The sequence below is a fragment of the Telmatherina bonti genome (genome assembly GCF_933228915.1).
Source record: "Telmatherina bonti genome assembly, chromosome: 5".
NCBI classification, from domain to species: Eukaryota; Metazoa; Chordata; class Actinopteri; order Atheriniformes; family Telmatherinidae; genus Telmatherina; species Telmatherina bonti.
In genome coordinates this window covers 21,691,909-21,706,277 of record NC_136623.1, presented here as the reverse complement: position 1 = coordinate 21,706,277, position 14,369 = coordinate 21,691,909, and the positions used below count along the sequence as shown (strand labels likewise).

General features: G+C 36.9%; 1 protein-coding gene across 1 annotated transcript; it reads right to left on the bottom strand.

Annotated features, from left to right (window-relative positions):
* Positions 1 to 1,263: 1,263 nt before the first annotated feature.
* On the bottom strand, positions 1,264 to 3,749 carry ino80c (INO80 complex subunit C). Its single transcript, XM_079240149.1, has 5 exons — positions 3,481 to 3,749; positions 2,786 to 2,899; positions 2,579 to 2,690; positions 2,169 to 2,236; positions 1,264 to 2,085 (listed from the first exon to the last, which is right to left on the bottom strand). The coding sequence occupies exons 1-5, from the start codon at positions 3,670 to 3,672 to the stop codon at positions 1,954 to 1,956; spliced, it is 618 nt and encodes a 205-aa protein (XP_079096275.1). The 5' UTR covers positions 3,673 to 3,749; the 3' UTR covers positions 1,264 to 1,953.
* Positions 3,750 to 14,369: the final 10,620 nt, after the last annotated feature.

The window sequence follows — 14,369 nt, the reverse complement described above, 5'->3', positions numbered from 1 at the left end:
ATTTTTATATTAGATGAAGTGGTGTGATTAGAACATGTGGGGCAAATGTTACATTTAATATATGCATCAAATTAGATGGGCCTGATTATTCTTGCTGTACAAAATAAGACTTGCCTAAGCCATATCCATATTTCTTCACAATCAAACTCAAAGATTTACAAACAAGTACAGATCCAGGTATGGAGCTTTGAACTTAGAACTTAGTGGCAAATGTTTAACTACCATACAACTCTGAAAAATATTGAGAGCAGTGCCATTTATTGTCAAATCAGCATCTGAGTATTATTAAAAAACATTATCCTACACAAGCACATTTCATTCTGTTTCATGAAAACACTACAGCTACAGTCTGGTAGTAGGACAGAACTGAATGGAAAGGGATGCTTCCAAACTCACTCAAGAACCATAGGCTGACACCAAAGGTAACCATCACAGCGGCAAACTGAGACTGGGGTGAAGTGCACGGCCAGAACAGCTGGAAACAGGCTCCTCTACAGGCAGGACTGGAGTCATGCTGAAGTCTTTGCTTCTCACCGTCTTAATCAGTGACAAGCAAAGACCCCATGTTGAGGTTTGAAGACGATTACAGGAACTGGAGAGTAGAGATGATCGGGGGGGCTTCAGCAAGGCAGAGATCAGGTAGATGTGTCTGAAGGATGAATTACTGAAGTCTCATATAGAAAAACATTTACTTCCTTATGCTAAGACGATTTTCCCCAACTCAAAAGATTACAGCAGAACAATCCTCCAGGCCAGACAGCCAGAGGATTCAAAGTGGTCTGGATGGAGGATCACCACATCTAGAGCCGTCATGGCACAATCTCCAGATCTGAACCCTGGTAAAGGCCTCTGGAGGAACATCAAGGAGAAGATGGGTGGTCAAACCATCAAGCAAAGCTGGACTGTTTTTTGTTTTTTTTAAGGGTGTTAGAAAATTACCCAAGAGCAATTTCAGCAATGGCTTTTTTTAAATAAAAAAAATAAATAAATAAAAAAAAAATTAAAAAAAAAACACGGTCAAACAAATGTGATTAAAGACATAAAGAAAAATCATATTAAGATTTTTTTACTGGCTCCATTTTCAACAAATATGCCCTCACTCCTCCAAACACACATAAAATTAAGCTTATTTTTATTGAAACATTTTATTGAACATGTTGAGATTCCAACAAATTTGTAAAAATAAAAAACAAAAAAACCACAATGTGACTCAATTCGTACAACTGTTTGACATTTTAAAACAAGATACTTTACTGCTTCTTGACCAGTGAACCCATGCAGTACTTAACAGTATACCCAAAGCATTCAGCAGGGGTAATACCATGCCAAGCTCCTAAACCTGCTAAAGGAATTCTGAGTACTTGTTGGGAAAATAACGTCAAGCATTCAAGGAAATGTATTTCAATGAAGTTAAAGTTAAAGCTCATCATTTGAAATCCTGAAAAATGTCAAACACTTACTGGAGTGACGTCATACCATCCAGGAACTGACAAAACTGCATGCGATTCTGTCAGTCCAACATGTGGTTGCTCATTCCAGTCCTATGAGAGCTGCAATCGCCCCTCCTCCAACACACCTGACCCATAAAAATGGGTCATTCTGCAGAACTCGATTATCGTTAGATCCATTTAATTTGATTAAGGTGTGTTAAAGCAGGAACACATTGAAAACGTGCTGGACTGCAGCTGTGGTAGAACCTGAACAAGTAACCCTGGTCTGACACATTGAAGTATTCTTTCTGAATGACATAAAACATATTTAGTAAGAGTTATCATTCAGATTTCCTTCTTCATAACAGCAGTGACCTTTGGAGCTCCAGCTGCTGTTCCTTCCTTCGCAGGTCTTAAGCTGGGTTGGCTCTCTATGAGGTGTTTACACACTCTCTAAGGCCAGGCAGCTTCTTCTACTGATGCATGTTCAAAGCTGGTTTGGACCAGCTCCATGTTTCACCTATCACGGTACAATGCATGTTGCCTTCCGAAGGGTCAAGTAGCCTGTAACAACATCAGTGGGGAGGAGACGGATGTAGGAGAACTCCTCAGAGGATGTGAAGCGCAGCTTCGTCTGAGGATCTGTGTAGTTTGCCTGAGCAAAGGTCAGATACATTATTTAGTGTGTTTTATAAAGGTCCTGGCTAAAGTGGGGCTGTTCTGTAACAGATTACTCACAGGGAGTCCAGAGATGTCCGAGTATTTCTTGGCTGGCTTCAGAGAGGGTGGAGCATCAATGTTGTAATCTGTAAACAGAGAAAAGGTTGGATGTTTAACTACAGGTATGAAATGTAATATTAGTCTTAAATCCTACGTAATATTACAAAACTTGCATGTATGAACTAAGAACTAATTAAGGTTAGACTTTTAAACACTTTCCTTAGAAAACCACCACTTTCAATTTTTAAAAATAGTAATTTAAATGTATAATATGGTAATATGCAACACAAAACTTCAAAAAAATATTCTTTCATTATAATTTGTTAAATATTTGCATAACTGTGGCAGGATTTTAAAATGAAATAGATGCATGATTTAAAGCAATAAAAGGGAATATTTCTAAATAAAATGAAACACCAGAAACTCACAGTTGGGATCATTAAGCTTCCAAGGTAAAGTCCGCTCCAAAGCCAGAATCTGTTTGAGATTCTTCCAGGTTCTGTTCTTTTTGCCGGCTGCTGCTCCACCAATCCCAGAGTGCTGCCAATGTGAAGGATAAACAAAACACAGAGAGGAACTGAGCGAGAGGCAACACCACCAAACACATGTAAACCTAAAAGAAAACAGGTAATCACCATAAAAGTGTGGTCTTTGAAAGGTGGGGGCTTTGCAGTAGACTCTGTACTGGTTGGCCCGCTGTCCATGGATCCCACTGCTTTCACCTCAGCCAACATTTCCACTGCCGTTGCCTAAAGAAATAAATGATCAATTTCCCAGTTTTTGTAGCATACTTGCAGGTGAGGAAAAATAAGAATTTGCTGATGTCACAATATTAAAACAGCATTCTGATTAAGTGAATAAAATTAATTTATTTGCATAAATTACATAATTCAAGGCTTGGAATAAATGACGCCACTACAAACACCTCATATGAGCTTCAAAACTGGTGGCTTGCTCGTATAGGACATTTTAATGTGCAACTGTTTATTAAATGATATATGAATAGTTATGAGAAAAAGGTAAACTAGTAGGCGCAGATTAACACTGAACAATTCACTTGAGGAAAATTTTAGGTTATTGCATTCATGTTCATGTAACTCCGGTATGTAACTATTGTTGCAGATCAGTAGCACTGACTGCTTCAAACCAAAGGATTTCCTTTTGACAGTGACTAATTGTAGAGAATAATTAGAGCAATAGTCAACTATCACATTTTACTGTTTACTGTGTTTAATGGGCTTAAAACCATGCGGTTAAGTTAAGGTCAGACAACTAATAACAAGTACATTTACTGCAGGGTTTTGGGGTGTGTGAGGCAGGTTGGGATTACCTGTGTTTGTGCTGGTGGTGTTACTGTCATCGGTGCTTTCTTCTTCTTGCTGCTGATAATGAGGTTGCTGCTCCCAGTGGTCTGCTGAACACCAGAAACCGCCGGGCTGATTGGACGTTTCTTACCTCGGAGAGCAGCAACGCTGGCGGCTGTCGGCTGCGTCCTCACGGTTATGGGGATCTGAGATGCCATTAGAATTTATATAGCTAGAGGAAAAGCCCTCATTAACGTTGTAAAAGCAGCTCTGTGAGTAACTAATAGACATTAGCTTGTTGTCATCATGAACGTGAACAGCTACTGACCCGGATGTAGAATGCATGTACTTCCGGTAAAATACCCTCGTTAAATTGCTGTGGATTTTTAATAAATATGTATTCATTTATTAAAATTCCTTATTACTTTTACTAGATGGTGAGTACTATTATATAGTGAGTACTAATATATTTTATATAGGAAAAAATGTATTTGAAAGATTTATGTAAATGTAGGAAACCCACCACCTTAATCGATCTTCTAGCTATTTGCTTTAGCCCCGCCTACTTGAGAAATTCCACAAATATTTATTTGGTTTATACACTCCAAAACCGTCTGCTGCCGCTGAATATGTAACAAAAAGACTCCTAAAATGCTAGAATAACTGTCCCCAGAACATCCCAAAATTCCCAAAATATCCCAAATTCATATTAATTTATTTTAACCACTGTTCATCACTTTAAAAAAAAAAAACCTCAAATGATGTGACCAGTATGTTGGTTGTACCACACACTGTATTTTGCTTGCTCCAGCATCCACCTGTAAGACAAGAGTTCAGAAAGAACTATTAAGATCAAACACTGGACACAGACTAAAGGCTCATTTCAGGCTACCAACTGGAAGTGTTTACTGTCCTCCAGCAACATCGGTGAGCAGGATTAACACAGTGACTGCATACAACTCTCCTAGTGTTGACAGTAAAATTCAAACCAAGAAGCATTATATTCCAAAATCACAGGATGACTAAAAAAAATTATAACAAGTGCTTAACCAGAAAAAAATATTTTCTTTACTGGCTTGGAGAAGGAAAAGAAGTATGTAACCCAAGAGATTAAGTGTACCAATTTTAGAACAAAGTAGAGACCTTCTTTACCCAGTGGAATCTGCTCTGCCGGGCAGGGTCTGAAGAACATGCTGGCTGTGTAAACAATACAACACCCAATCTTAAACCCATTCTTTGATGGCTGCAACACAACATTGCAATGACCTCAACTCATTATTCTAAAGATTTTAAAGGGACAATACTTAACTTCAAATATTTATTTTGACACTTCACACACTGGTGATTTGAGAATAATTCATTCATTTTCTGTAAAACTTTGTCCTATTAAGGGTTGCATGGAAGCTGGAGCCCATCCCAGCAATAATCAGGTGAGAGGCACCCTGGACAGGTTGCAAGTCTATAACATTTTGTGAATATTTGACAATTTTTAACCAGTCACAGATCTTATAACTGGTTAAATCTTGTTCCTCTGACATCCTTCACATCTTCACTGGTGCCCTGCAAGGCTGTGTGCCGTGCTGTGTCTTTGCTTTAGGTCCTCTTCACTGATGACTGCAGGTCCACTCAGTCAAACTGTCACTTGGTCAGATTTGCTGATAACACCTTCTTGATCTCAATCTACATAATGATTTGGCTCTTCTGGACTTTGTCACCTGATCCCAGGGCACCTGTCTTCAGCTAAATTCAGTTAAGACTAAAGCGGTAATTGTGACGTGTGCAATCAAGCAGAGATATTTGACAGAGGTTGTTACTGCCAGGTGGTGGTAGAGTACAGATATCTGGGTAAAGTTTTTGATGCTGTTATGAGATTTTCCACAAACACATAGGATATCCTTAGTAATTGTCACCAGAGACAATATTTTCTCAAAAAATGTAACTCTTTTGAAGTGAAAGAGACATTCTCTTAAACTTTTATCATTCCTTCATTGAGAGCATAACGACTTTTTCTTTTTCTTCCTGCTTTTTCTCAATCCGCCTTCATGAACGGTCAGGCTTACTCAACATCTCTACTGTTTGCTCTAAAATCATTGGAGACCCTGTTAGAGCTCTTGCTGTCTTCTGTAGCCAACATACAATCCACACAGCTCACAGGATTATACAGGACCCAATACACATTCTATACTGTCCTTTTAAGTGGCTCCCCCCAGGCTGCAGGGTGCACTGTCCACACTGGAGAACACAGAGGAGAAGGTCCACCTTTGTCATATCTCATTTACGGCTTCATATATATCTCATATATAAAGCCATCACATACCAACTCAATTCTGGAAGTCTGGTTGGCTTCAATATTGAAACTGGTCTTCAGCAGAGACACTGACTGCTGCAGCCCTTTGCTGGGATCGGCCAATGCATTCACCATATTGGTCTCATGGCAAAAGAGCTCCTTAGACAAAGACAAATAAATGGTTGTTGGATTTAAACAGGATTAAATATAAAGAATTTATCAATTTTGCAACTGTTTTTTTTTCTTTATTATTCTTAATTTTTTTTTTTTTTTTTTTTTTTTTTCCAGATTTATAATTAATAAAAAGGGGGGGTTATCACAGGGGGGCAAAGCAAGGCTTCATAAAACTTGGGCGTTTTGCCACTAGACAAATTTTTAAAAGTGACTTCAAGTACTATAAAAAGAGAAGAAAATATAATGGAGCATATTAGCCCTGCTTGAAGTGGTAGTAATAATCAATAGCAGGAAGAGAGACCACAAAGAGTTGTGTGTTTCAAAATATGATTATATTGTTAACATTATTGTTGTCGATGAAAAGGGGGGCCTGCAGAAAAGGTTTGAGAACCCCTGGGTTAATTGAACTCTAGATTCTCCGTAGGATGAGTGTGAATGGTTGTTCGGTGTTGGCCCTGCATGGACTGGTGATCTGTCTCTTCTAGCACAGAACCACATCTCAAAGAACATACCGCATGTAAAATGAGGGTCATTTAAATGTGTTCTTTTACTTTTCTCTCTCTTAATCGTTGGTTCGACTTCGCCAGTCACCTTGTGTCTGTGATTGTTTACAATGTTCACATTCAGTGAAGTTTAAAAACTGCATTGATGGCTTTATTTGATAAGTGCTATGGCACTTTTTGGAAGACGTAACACCCTAAAAGACACATAGAAGAAAAATGTACACAATTTTGAAGTGACTGCCTGTAGAACACCAGATCCACTTGCAGATGTCTGAAAGAATTTTGGCTACTGACAATCCCTGTTGCCGTGCGTGCTAACTAAGTAATTTCTATAACCATCTTTACCACTAGATGTCAGTAGTCATCACGTCATGTCCATGAAAACATTTCTCCTCTTTAGGACAGAGATGTAATAGTCATCATTTTTAAAAAGGAATTTAAAAATATATACATATATATATATATATATATATATATATATATATATATATATATATATATATATATATATATATATATATATATATATATATATATATATGTGTGTGTGTGTGTGTGTGTGTGTGTGTGTGTGTGTGTGTGTGTGTGCGTTTGTGTGTGGTGTGTGTGTGTGTGTGTGTGTGTGTGTGTGTCTGTGGGTGTGTATCTATAAGCATTTCTTTTACAAAAAGGGGATTGTGCTGTATGACACCTACCAATAGGAAAACTTTGCCCCACCATAACTTTTGAGAGGTTGTTGCAACTCATTTGCTTTGTTGAGAAGTGTGTGTGTGTGTGTGTGTGTGTGTGTGTGTGTGTGTGTGTGTGTGTGTGTGTGTGTGTGTGTGTGTGTGTGTGTGTGTGATTAATGCTGTCATCGATTGTCCCTGTTCAATTAACTAAAGAAACTCTTTTTTTAGTTATATGAAAGCTGGGGCTGCATAGTGGTCTCATGATTTGTCATCCTGCCTCACAGTGAGCAGGATCCTGGTTTGAACATGCGTGGCCTTTCTGTGTGGACTTTGCCTGATCTCCTTGTGTGGATCACACTGGATATTCTATCTTCCTCCCAGTCTAAAAAAGTTCAGGGATTCTAAATTGAGCTTATGAGTGAGTGTGAGTGATTGTGTCTGTGTGTGTTGGCCCTGCCGACTAGATATTTGTTATATATTTCTCTGCTGTTGCTCTGTGTGACAGATTATCTGGTGGCATTAACTCAAGACAGTTTTCTGAGCCAGTTAGGCTTGATAAATTTATGTTTTATTTATTTATTTTATTCTTTGGTTTCTTATTAATTAGTCCCACAGGATTTTAGGTTTTAAAAGAAAAAATACTGTCAAAACTGACAACTAAAACCAAGATCACAAGTGATGATGAAATTGGTCTGTAGAATGCCTCCATCTTGTGCTTATGAACAGTACTGCACAGAAAAAGCTGCAGTTAAACTACTCGTACTGCTTATGTGTGAGGATCCCCTCCAATATTGATTTATTTTTTAATTTATTTTCCTCATCTACAAATACATAGTGTAGAAAGAAATACAAAAGGAGCTAGTAGTCCATTCAGTTAGTTGTCCTTCATCAGGTCAGTATTTAAGATAAATAAATGCAAAACTCAAAATAGTTTCCCTTTCAAAAAAGAAAATAAATAACATAGAAAAAAATTAACAACTTGGGGTAGACTCCTTTCTAAAAGTGACAATTTTACTTTTGTGTTGTTTTATTAATGAAAGATGGTAGGTCTAACATTATAAACCACATTTAAATATCACAGATACAAGCACACCCAGAAGAACTATATAAAACCCCAATGCTTTCAGAGCTTAGGTCAGTTATTGTACATTTATCTTTATTAACAAATGATAATTTATAATAAAATATTTTTTAAAAAATTTATTCTGATAATTAAGTCGTGGCCCTGCAATGAGCTGGCGAGCTGTCCAGGGTGTACCCTGCCTTTCGCCCACAGACTGCTAGGATAGCCTCCAGCTTCCCTGCAACCCCTTCATTGGTTAGGTTAATGAATGAATGAATGAATGAATAATTAAACCTGATTAATTATATTAATAGATTAATTATATTAAACCTGATATTATATATATATATATATATATATATATATATATATATATATATATATATATATATATATATATATATATATATATATATATATATATATATATATATATATATATATAAATATATATATATACATATATTTTTTTTTTTTTTTTTTAAAGAATTCAAACAGAATTAGTTTTATTCCATTACTGTTGATTTTAATGCAATTTCCTTATAAACTTTTTAAAGAATAAATTTTACTTTTATAAATTATATATATATATTTTTTTTATATAATATATAAATATATATATATATATATATATATATATATATATATATATATATATATATATATATATATATTTGTGTGTGTGTGTGTGTGTGTGTGTGTGTGTGTGTGTGTGTGTGTGTAATTTCTTCACCATCACTAGATTCGTGCGGTGCACAAAACTTTCAAAATTTGAAAAACATAATTGTGCCAATGACCCAGCCAAAATCGCACCTGAACAATAAATACAAAAGGAATCATATTAAAGCCATCATTACCCACAAAGGCTTTGCATGGAGTTTTAAATATATTTCAGTAAGGTGTTCAGAACCATGCGTTATTCCATTTAATTACACATATCTCGATATCTGAACTTGGCCTAAAAGAAGCAGTTTCTTACCCTATATTATTACAGTCTAGCGATGTGCAGAAAAAACGTGCGGTACTAAGTCTAGCTGGAACCTGTGTTCTCTAATTTTCAACAATGATGGGATCTTGATAAATAAGTGTCCCATTAAACAAGTTCAAGTAGACAATGATATGAGAGTGGTGTACGCTCTCTTGGTAATATATTTGGTGACATTTTAGGATCTTTGTGTTCACTTTAATCTGCAGGGGGTTTTTTTTCCCTTCAATTAAGATCTGCTATGAAGACCTATGGGGAACCCTCGCTAAATCTGGACACTTGCTGGAAGTCTGACTGGGAAGCCTTTTGGGACTCTGTGCTTTGTTCGTCCAAAAAAACCCTGATCATCAGCAAATTCACCTGAACTTTATATAGATGTTTTTATAGATGTAGCATATTTAGAGTTGTCTAAGTACATAATGCTAAAGAAGAAAGTTTAAATGTCTGGAATCAAGCAGTGGCTGATCTCAAGAGTCTAATAATATGAGGCTACTTTTAGGGATGATTGAGGAAGTTGACTAATTTGAGTCACGTTTCATATAACACTTTTTTATGTGTCCTGGACCTGTGTATGTATGTCTATTTTATTTTTGTTTATGGTGTTTGTTCTATATGTGTTTTGTTAATGTGTATAATATAAAATGAATTAAAAAGTTATTTTAAAAAAAAAAGAAAGATTCCAGCCAGTTTCTATTAAACTGTTCAATTACAGCAGCTTACTTGTCATCAGGAATGTCTACAGGCGTGGCCTCTGGTTATCCTGTGTTATATTAGAATAACATGCCATGCTTTGGGACGTCGTTCTTTTGTCAGTCAGTTACAGTGTTTAACACAGACACCTTTGAGGGAGGCCGCCTTCAGTTCATCTATCCATCTAAGCTGGCCCACCTGGGGAGAACCTGTCAGCATTCAGCAACCAAAGACTGAACATAATAAAGATCCAAACTCAACGCAGTTCCCCCTGAGTTAGTGAGGAGAGCATGATGAACTCAGGGATGCTTGCATGTGAGTGAGCATCTGAGACTGACATGAGAAGTATTACTGCAGCTCCATTATACTTGTCCTGATGATGACTAGGATGGTTCTCACAGGGGAAATGCTGATACAGTGGAAAGTCTTTCTAAATGTCTTATTCATTTTTCAGTACTGGCACACATCTGCTGCTACTTAAATGAATAAAGTATATCTAGAGGCTCTGCTTAAGCTCATTTGAAACATATATAAATGTTTTATGGGAAATGTTATGACTATAGACCAGAGGAAACTGAACTTGCTCAACCTGCTCCATCTTGGCAGCATCACCTACCATACTGGACAGAAAGGAAACACATAAGTTGTTGATCATGGTTTTAGCTTGTCTTCAGCTCTCTGCAACAAGCTTAAAAGATCCTGCTGCCACAAAAAACCCACTGAAATGCTCTTTTCTCTGTCAAGTTGATTTGAAACTCATACATGCACAAAATTCTACCAGGAGTATTTCAGAGCACATTATGTAAGCCAAAGCCAGCTGGTGGAACTGTCTATGGGTGGCATGAGCGGTTTCAGCTGGGAGCAAATGTCATTGATCCGTGCCAGCAGGCCATTGACTGGTGCTGGATATCTGTCAATATTTGTAATGGGAATAAATAGATCTTTTGTGAGCAGCTGTGTATGTATGTGTGTGTGTGTGTGTAGTGCATCGTTTGGACTATATTTGCATGAATATAGCATTAATTTGAATAAATATGCGTGTGTGCAGAAATACAAGGAAATTTACATGTGAGCAGAAACCTTTCAGGAGGTCTGTTCTGTACTAGCAAACATTTACATAATGTATTTCTTAAAAACATTGCAGATTCTGAAAGACTGCCAAACAAGCCTCCTTACATCCGCTTTACATCACAGTTAAACACCCTGGGATACCGTGTGTGTGCAATAGATTACAGGGGAAATGTCTTACTAAAGAGTGTACTGGCGGTATTTTGTCAGCTCCAGTCGTACCAGCTGTTTGTGATCAAACCCAAAACTTTTCACACTCTACTATTGTTACAGAAATTAACGCATTAAATTTCATCATCAAACTGAACCCTTCCTCGCTTTAAAGTATATTTTGGAATTTTAACCAATGCTTGTTATTTGTTTTGTGTTTTTTTAATGAAAGATGAAATTAAAGATGACAAAAAAAAATTCCAAGGGTGTGAAACTCTTTTGCAAATGTGTGACTAATGCAAGGTGGCAAACTTGTCAGGGTAGGATACAAATAGGCTGCCTCAGATATTTAAAATTTCATTGTGCTGAATTGCGCCTCCTGAATGCATTCAGCATGACCTCCCACAGGAGAGCAGCTCTGTTGCTAGTCACATCTCATCAAGTGGAAGCAGCGGGATTTTCCATCGGCACGGGTTCACCTGTGGGTGATAAAAATGACACATATCTCCTCAAGACTCCATTAAGTCCAACAAGAGTTTGTCGGGGATGCTCACACAAACCAATTTGGTTCTACAACTCATATACTATGTAGTTAAAGTAGTTAAAGTAAATGAAATTCTTTTCAAAAACTGCACCAACCACCACCACCACACCAACCAGGAACAAAGTTGTGAATTGGTAACAGCAGAGGAAAATGAAGTCACTGAGTCAGGTGTAGCTCTGCCTGGTACTGAGCGTTCCCAGGAGTGCCGCTTATTCTGGTAATAAATTGCGACAAAAAAGGTTATGCCTGCAGTCACAACATCTGAGCACTCCCCTGATGGAGCAGGTAATAGCGAGCAATACCACTGGCATCTTATTTATAGCTTTTCTTGTAACTGAGCCTTTCCTATTTGCCATAAACAATTCTACTTTTCTCTGTGGTGGAAAAGAGGAGCCAATTCACTTTTCTCTACTATTACCACTTTTTCACAGCAGTTTTTATCCTCCATATATAGCCATAAACGACAAGCCTTTAGCTGAGTCTCGGTTCTTATTGGATTGATGGTTTGTTTGCAAGTAGTGGCCCATAAATGTTATAGCCCTTGAGATCCAGCGGTGCCTTGTGCTCTCGCAGTCTTTTGTGGCATGTTTGTACATATATTAGCTCCAACACATATTCTGTAGAAATGTTTTTAAAGTGTTTGCATCTTTCTGTTGGACAGATAAAGATTTCAAATGTTTTAAACGGTTGCTTGCTCCAATACACCTCATCATAAATTCAAGAAGCTCACCTCAACAGCTTGTTGCCAGGTTTTGTCCAAATATATTGACCCATTAATTCAGTGCAGGTGTACTGTAGCTTCAAAAATCCAAAATCTGCAGGGCAGTAGTCCTCGAGGATCAACTTTGGACATCCCTGTCCTGCATGATAATAATTCAAAAACATTTGGACGAAAATTCTGCATTTTTAATCATTTTTAAGGGTCCAGTTGTTGCTGTTTAAAATGTTTGACTCAAGTTAAAACAGAGAATAAAGTAGCACAAAGCTCTGGCCTTCAAGGCAATTACTACAATTTCATATACTGAACATATATTGCAATTGTTTCCACCAGTAGCATGGAGCTAAAACACGTAGGTCTGTTAAGCCTTCTGTTAAGAAGTGTTGTAACATCCTGTGTTATAAACAGCATACAAGGCAAGCCAGACTGCTTTGCCAAGTTTTCTTTGCCCAAAAATGGATCTGTTTGCACATGGTCTCTTAAAATTTGTAATTCTGAAAAGAGTTATTTATTTTATTTCTTTTAATACCATAAAACATTCTAGACACACAGAATGTGCTTGTATGTTGCCAACTCCAACGAATCATCACTCCTTCCTCTTTAAATCTGCCTAGATAATCCAGTGGGGTTGGTATAATCAAAGCTGTTTATATGCACTTACTGTATTACCTAGGAGTTACTCTCATTTACTTTAATATGGAGATGGAGAGTTATAAAGTATATTTAGAAAATATTGCAAGATTTTAGGTACTGAAATATCTGCATTTTTATTTTCCATCATTTTCTTTTTCTCTGCATTTCAGAGATTCTCGTCTACATTTGAGAACTTTTATTGCCTACTTTTTTCCCTTAACTATGAAGATACTAGATCAAACATTTTATTATGTGTACTATTGAAGATTACAAAGAAAAAACAAAAACAACAAAAGCCTTTTTAGCTTCTGGGATTTTGTAAAAAGCAGTATGCTCTCAGGGGCTCGGGTCATTTGGCAATGAGCTGTCAATAATCTCTCATCAGTTCTTAATAAATGCTCATTTGATGCAGTATCTCCCCAGTTGTAAGAGTAGGTGGGACTTGCAAAAACTGTTAAATAAATAAACAAATAATAATCTAAAAAAACAAGAGATCGCTCATGTTTTGTCTTCAATCATTAATCACATCCACTCTTCAGCTTTGTTTCTGTTGTTGTTTGTCAAACCTTTTACAAAGTTCTTCAAACTAACGCCTTAGCTCAACCATCTTTAACAACAACATACTGTTTCAATCTAATGTTTCAGTAATAACAATATCAGTTTGACATTTAAAAATAATATTAAACTACAAGAGACTAAATAATTTCATATTTAATACCTTAAGTACATTTGTTGTTATGTACGTTTGTTTGCTAAGGCAAGATTTTGTAAATAAAACTTTTCACTTCGACTAAAGTATTTTAAATGGACACATTGGCAAATTTTCTAAGGATCCGAATACTTCATTCGTCACAGCTTGAATTATTACCCTGGTACCCATAAATCATATTTCATTCTCTCTCTATAATAAGCTATTCACAAAAAATGAAGTTCATTCATCATTTAATATAACATTTCCCTGCAGCGGGTACCAGAGGAGGTTTTGCAAGTGTGAGGCTGCAACTTGCCTGGATCCTTTGGTTGTAAGTGATGATGCCCAAAAACACATTGTGATGACTGGTTTATAATAATATCATTGATAGCAACACTATCTGATTGACACGACTTTGATGGCTTTTGGAATTTTTAAGGGCTGATTACCAGACTGGCATAAAACATAAAACTGATACTCATGCAGCTCACTTTGCTCTTGAATGACAACCATCACTAATTTGTAAAGTATATTTAGATCAATCATAAGTGCACATTTGTCATCAACACAGTTCTTTAAATTCACCCTTCTTTTGGACTGTAACGGAGGATGGGGTAGGTTGTAGAATTTCTTCCGGGTTGAGTTAGTCAAGGGAGGGATGACAGAGATGCTGCCTGTGTGTGCTCTGCACATCAGCAGCAGCCAGGCTCCTCTCTCTCAGTCAGACAGACAGCGGGA

Coding starts and splice junctions, on each gene's coding strand:
- ino80c (XM_079240149.1), bottom strand. CDS start 3,672: ATGGCATCTCAGATCCCCATAACCGTGAGGACGCAGCCGACAGCCGCC. Junction 2,900..3,480: donor CACCACCAGCACAAACACAG/GTAATCCCAACC, acceptor TTATTTCTTTAG/GCAACGGCAGTGGAAATGTT. Junction 2,691..2,785: donor TCAAAGACCACACTTTTATG/GTGATTACCTGT, acceptor TCACATTGGCAG/CACTCTGGGATTGGTGGAGC.